At 43.1% G+C, this 6,000-nt stretch overlaps 1 protein-coding gene across 6 annotated transcripts in view; it reads left to right on the forward strand.

Moving 5' to 3' along the window:
* The window catches only part of cbfa2t3 (CBFA2/RUNX1 partner transcriptional co-repressor 3), a 44,248-nt gene extending 38,864 nt beyond the window's left edge, over window positions 1-5,384 (forward strand). For 4 of the 6 annotated variants that reach the window (XM_088939028.1, XM_088939026.1, XM_088939031.1 and 1 more), the window contains exons 10-12: window positions 72-125; window positions 1,395-1,585; window positions 2,233-5,384. In XM_088939028.1, coding sequence (XP_088795154.1) covers window positions 72-125; window positions 1,395-1,585; window positions 2,233-2,574 — 587 coding nt within the window. In that variant the 3' untranslated portion in view covers window positions 2,575-5,384. The remainder of the gene's footprint in view (window positions 1-71; window positions 126-1,394; window positions 1,586-2,232) is intronic. The other 2 variants (XM_088939027.1, XM_088939030.1) reach the window with 2 other exon arrangements.
* The last annotated feature ends 616 nt before the right edge of the window (window positions 5,385-6,000 follow it).

A 6,000-nucleotide genomic window follows, 5' to 3' on the forward strand; every position in this document is an offset into this window, starting at 1 on the left:
GTTGTCTGCACCATTCGACTGCATTTTCACTGGCAGTAATGCAATTTTAATTGCAGTTATTTTTCATACAGGTACTACAAGTATCCCGCTATCACCAGCACTAAAGCAACTACAAAGCAAGCAGGGTGAGTAAATGCTCCTATCTACTTTAACCTACTGGATTATTAATTCAGTGTCACAGAGAGGCACAAGCTCTAGCTGCTGTCTTCGCAAAAAGGGTCACTAAAGTATATTTCAGAAACATTTTAAGCATGAACACATTCAATGGTCTACTGAGGTTTGAATCAGCCTTTTTGGAAAACGAGACCTAAGTTAAAAAAACCCCAGCAAAAAAACTACCCAATCCCTCACAAATTTGGACTTTAATATTGCTGCCCCTTTGTGTTCCATTAAGCGTTTTTTGTTCTTTGTCTGCTGCAGTCTCCTTGAGAACTTTACTTAAAATCTGCCGAGTAATTTCAGTAGTAGATGCACTGATTCTGATGTTTGAGTGGCCAAGGTTTGTACAAATGGAGGAAAGGCAAGTGTTCTAAAAAAAAAAAAAGGAATGAAGAAGTGTGTGGGAGGCTTCCAGAGCAGGCAGGAGTCCTGCTGCAGAAAGAACATGAGCTGTTTCCCCAGCTGGGCACCAGCTACACCAGGAGGCCTAATCAGCTCCATTCCCCATCATACCCTGAGGTGGCCACGGAGCTCCTGACAGGGCTGGGGTGCGCCTCTTAAAAAATTGACCGTAATTTATGCCACTGATCTTTCCCACAAATGGAAAATGACTGTAATCATCATCCTATATAATTAGAGAGCTGAGAGTGCCTCCATGTGCCGTGATAGTGGGTGGAGGTGGGATTTCTTACAGTAGATCGTCAGTACCAAACACTGCGGGAAGGGATACATAAGGCCAGTGTTTGAGCCCTCCTGGACACTTAGTAATGGTAACTGAGACTTACTCCCAAGGGGGCCGTCCAGTTCATCAGTTCTTACATATGGTATATATGGTATACACAATATAAAACATTAAAATCGGTTAAACAGTTTTGCATTTAATACTTAAATGCTACTAAATTTTTAAAGAATGCTAGCAGGAAAGGAATTTCTACAGCACACTGGGAGGACCATACTGGACAATGCAGTCATGTCTCATTTATATCTTTGAATTTTTTTCTTGATTGCCTCAAAACCACACGGAGGTTTGGGTGTAACATACACTAGTAATACATTTCCTAAGAACTGGAATGTCAGTAACTGTCAGCCAACTCCTCTTCTTTTGGGGGGGCAGATTCTGTAACAGTGAAATGGGCTTGAAACGCTGAGCGTCCTGGTGACACAGAGGGGAGGGAGTGCGAGGGCTCCTGGGCGGCTGTGACTAACCCCTCCCCCCGCCTTTGCTGTCTCCCCAGAGGAAGCGGTGAACGAGGTGAAGCGGCAGGCCATGTCGGAGCTGCAGAAGGCCGTGTCCGACGCCGAGCGCAAGGCCCATGAGATGATTTCTGCCGAGAGGTCCAAGATGGAGCGGGCGCTGGCGGAGGCCAAGAGACAGGCCTCTGAGGATGCACTGACAGTCATCAACCAGCAGGAGGACTCCAGCGAGGTAAGAGAGGTCAGGAGATGTAGAGAGATACAGGAGAGTAATACTGACCAGCAGACTCCCATCTTCTTAAAACTGAAGCCAGGAAACATCTTTATGCAAAGGGTTGTGGAAGCCTGGAACTAGCTAACCAGCCATGTTGCTGAAGCAGAAACCCAGGCTGCTCTCAAGAAACGAATAGATAAGATCCTGGGATCAACTGGCTACTAACTACCAAATGGCATAGATGGGCCAAATTGCCTCCTTCCATTTGTAATCTTTCCTATATTCTTATGCAACTGTGTCTGATTGGTAACATGTCAATGAAGTACTTGCGTATGCAGAACAACGTGGTCAAGAGACAACGCTGTTCTATTTGCTGCACATTAATTGGAACTTTTCTCCTCTGAAACTCAATGTAACAAAGAGGACTGTGCACAATGTAACAACTGGAGTTATTTTCTCCCTTGTTGTTGGTCTTTTTAAAAGCTGAAGGCCTTTTCTCTAACTACAGTTAGCAATGCTTTCCCAGATTAAAGGAGTTAACACCTGGCTTTGGTGTCTTGTTTCTGAGGTGTAATAAATGCCTCTGGTCACTTCATTCTTAACTGAGTGATGCTGCGCTCTCAGGAGCTGCTGATAAGGTTCACGCCGGGCCCTTGTCTCCCCAGAGCTGTTGGAATTGTGGGAGGAAGGCGAGCGAGACCTGCAGCGGCTGCAACACGGCACGATACTGCGGCTCCTTCTGCCAGCACAAGGACTGGGAAAAGCACCACCATGTGTGCGGGCAGGGCCTGCAGGGCTTACCGGGGGGCAGCGGAGTCCCCCTGGGCACCCCCTCCTCCTCGGCACCCTCTACCCATTCCGAGGGCACCCCTCCCGCCCCGCTGTCGGTGCCCAGCCAGGGCGGCGGGGGCAGCACGGCGGGCAGCCCGAAGGAAGCCAGCTCCAGCAGTGCCTCGCGCTCCACCACCCCCGCCACGCCGGCCCTGCTCGACAGCGCCTCCCGCTGACCGCCGCCCGCGCCCACGCCCAGCCCGCTACCACTTTGCTGCTACAACTCCCCGCGTCCCAAAAGAGACTGAGGAACCTCCATCACAACCTTCCCAGCTGTAACTAACGCTAAAACTAATACTGCGTCTACTTCTTAGCTACCTGAAGATCTCATTGTTGCAACTTTTCAACCTCCAAATGACCTCTCTGTCTCTCAGTCACGCAAACACACATACACCTATGTAAGTGTCTGCAGTATTACTTGGCCAGGGCTTATTTTACGAGTGGTCAACTATTACAAATGAATATTAAAATAGCTGCCTGTCTTTCTAGAATACGTTCAAGTGAACTTTTATAACTGGATTTTTAAAGAGTACTAAACCAGAATTCCATAAATACATTTTATAAATACAGCTGATGTTCTACTCGACAGATAATTATGTTTCTATTTTTGGTGGTGAATTACTGTCTTTACTCCACCATTTCAGTGGATGGAAAGGTAGGCAGCTTTAAAAAAATATTATCTGGCAAGCTGTCTATATGGCTTCTGTAAAATAAGTCCTACATATATACTGTATATGGTATATAAGGGGTGTGCATAAAATCCCAAATGTTTTTCATTATTCCCTGCATAGAAAATGGTACTACACAGTGACAGATTGCTGGAACTGTCCATTTTTTCAAAGGGAGGGAGTCCCTCTAAGGGACTGGGGACGTTTTGTGCCACCCCTATGGTATACATTATATAGATCTAGCGGAGATACGTCAAAGGAGAACAGCATCCTCTCGGCGTCAAGCCTTGATGGGACCCTCAATGGCTTCCTGCCTTTCTTTAGAAGAATATGAACTTGGAAATAATATCAACTTGTTTCTAAAGAAGAGGATCAGAAGACACATATGGTGCGTCTTTTTCTTGGAATCTCTTCCAAGTGAAGGCTAACTGTTTATTAAAAAGAGGATTAAAGGATTAATTTTAATGTTTCATTTTCTGGCTTTAAAAAGAAAAGAATAGTCCAAAAATTTTCAAGGAAAAAAAAAAATCACCCGTTAACTACCTTGCTAGCTAGCCAAGAAAATCTATACCGGACTCACCTCTCTGCTCTGATGTGAACCCAAATGAATTTTAAAAACACAATCCAAACCTTTCTATTTTTATTACACTGCCAAAGTTACTAAGAGACAAGGAGAAGCACTCATCTTGTTACCAAACACAAGCTACTTCGACTTCTCAGCAGCAAAGTCAGCCCAGAGAGCAACCGGCCTCAGAACGCAAGCAAGATATACAGACACGAGAACTGTGACGGCTGAGCACTGCTCGAGAAAACTCAAGCTCCTGGGGGATTCCACGACGAAGGGACGGAGGAATTCAGTGTCGCGAGTTTCAAAATGGAAGAACAGCGAGAAGGATGGGATTTTGAGTAGGACAGTGGCTTTTGTCCGTGGCAATGGCAAGGAAAGAAAAAAAAAAGACACTTGGCCCCCCCAAAAAAGATGAAGGACAGAAATGGCCGAGAACCTCAAAGGATTAAAAAAAATCCAAGCAAGCTGTGTACAGTAGGATAACTGCTCTGTTACTATTACAGTTTTACGTAGCTTTGAAGCGGAGACGTGTCAGTGGGTTTTTACCTTCCCATTTCCCTTTATTTTCCAAAGCATGAAAGAGCAAAGTGACAAGTACAGTATGTGATACTTCATTCTCTTCTCTCTCTACCTCCCTCTTTCTCCGGTGTGTTCCTCCCTGCCCTCTCGCCAAGACCATGTCCCTGCTCCTCGCCAAGACCTCTGGGCAGATATCTGAGAAGGGAACAAACTTGTTTGTGATGACTTTTTGTTTCTTGTCCAACGTGTCCTGTCTCTTGATTGTTCATCCTGATTGTTCATCCGTGCTGCCCAAGTAAGTTTTCAAAACACCGTCATGGAAAATGGGACATTTTCATTTTTTTTTTCCCTTAGGTTTGGGCTGAACTTTGTAGCAAAAGGAAAGAGTCCCTCTTGTATCTATAGTAGGCAAAGACAAGAAAATCCTAATGTAGAATATTTTCTATTGCTCACATTGTAAGACAGTGAGAGGACGGAGGTGCAATATGGAAAAAATATTTCAGCTACTGAATGGAACCTCAGCTACCGCCCATAGGGCAATATATATACATATAAATATATTTAAAATAATAACGATAACTTAATGTGAATGTATATAGTATTTAAAGAGGTCCAAAAATGTGTTTGCCAAATAAGAGAAACCTTTAAAGTATAAACTTTAGAATAGATTTTTTTATTTTTTTTATTGAAGGAATTGTAGTTACTCATTCAGAAGCTTTGTTTTTCCAGATTTGCAAAATCCGTCGTGTGTGTGTGTAAAATAGATAAAAAGCTTAGAAAGGCAAAATTCAAATTATCACATGAATTCACTGTACACATAAATTGTTTTTGCAAAGAGAGATCTGGTGCTATATTGGACAATATCCCTCTCCTTAGGGAAACTAGGTGCGAGAACCGCATGCTTGAGCACATGTTCTATGAAACATTTCTCTTAAAATAAGAAATGTGTCTTCATTTTAAAGACCAGCCCTGCAAGGCCAGGTTTTATGCACTGACTCAGCTCTGTATTAACGGGCTAGTGTCAGAGTAGGTGATCCTATTCCTTGTTAAATCTGGCAGTGTGAATTTACTGAAAGTATGTGAAATACTGCCATCCACTGGTCCAAAAAGACACTGAAGCGATATCACTTTATGGAGAGAATCATTATGCTAATATTTATATTTGTCCTATATTTTAAGCACTCAATGGAACATACAAAATGAGTAAAACAAAAACAAAAAAAAATCAAAACAATGTGGGAACTTCTTTTACAGTCACTAAAACGTTATTTCTGTCGTAGGTTTTGTTTCTGAAATGAGACACAAATGTTTTTATTATGTGCTCCACTGTCCCTGTGATATTTCACACAACTTGTGCAGGTTTGCTGTAGATAGTTGTGCAGTTTCTGTCTACCTGCTAATTCTGTTAAATCCAGCACCTGAGTTATTTCATCCCAAGCATCACTTCACACATTCCTCAACAGTACTGTACACTCCAACAGATTCAATATCGAGCAATTTGAAACTGCCTTGAGAAAACTCACTTCTTTTCCCCCTTTTCCAATCCATATTTACAAGAAAGCTGTCTGGGGCATACACTTTCTGTTTCCATAGAAACAAGACTAAATGCCCTCCCATGTTTTCACCCATTTCCTGTCATGATGTTTAAAATACTTATAATAGAACATTTATTTATATGAAACCTGGAATTCAGCAGTGAGGCGATTAATCCCTGGCTGTCATATACCAAATAAACACAAGATGATGTATGTGTTCCAGTCTGAAGGGATGCCCAAGAGGAGGATTTGATAGTTTAATGGAGCAGTCTCTTGGATTTTGTTGCACATTAAGTGGGACTTCTGCCATGC

Source organism: Atractosteus spatula, chromosome 21 (genome assembly GCF_055471065.1).
Source record: "Atractosteus spatula isolate fAtrSpa1 chromosome 21, fAtrSpa1.hap1, whole genome shotgun sequence".
Taxonomy (NCBI): Eukaryota; Metazoa; Chordata; class Actinopteri; order Semionotiformes; family Lepisosteidae; genus Atractosteus; species Atractosteus spatula.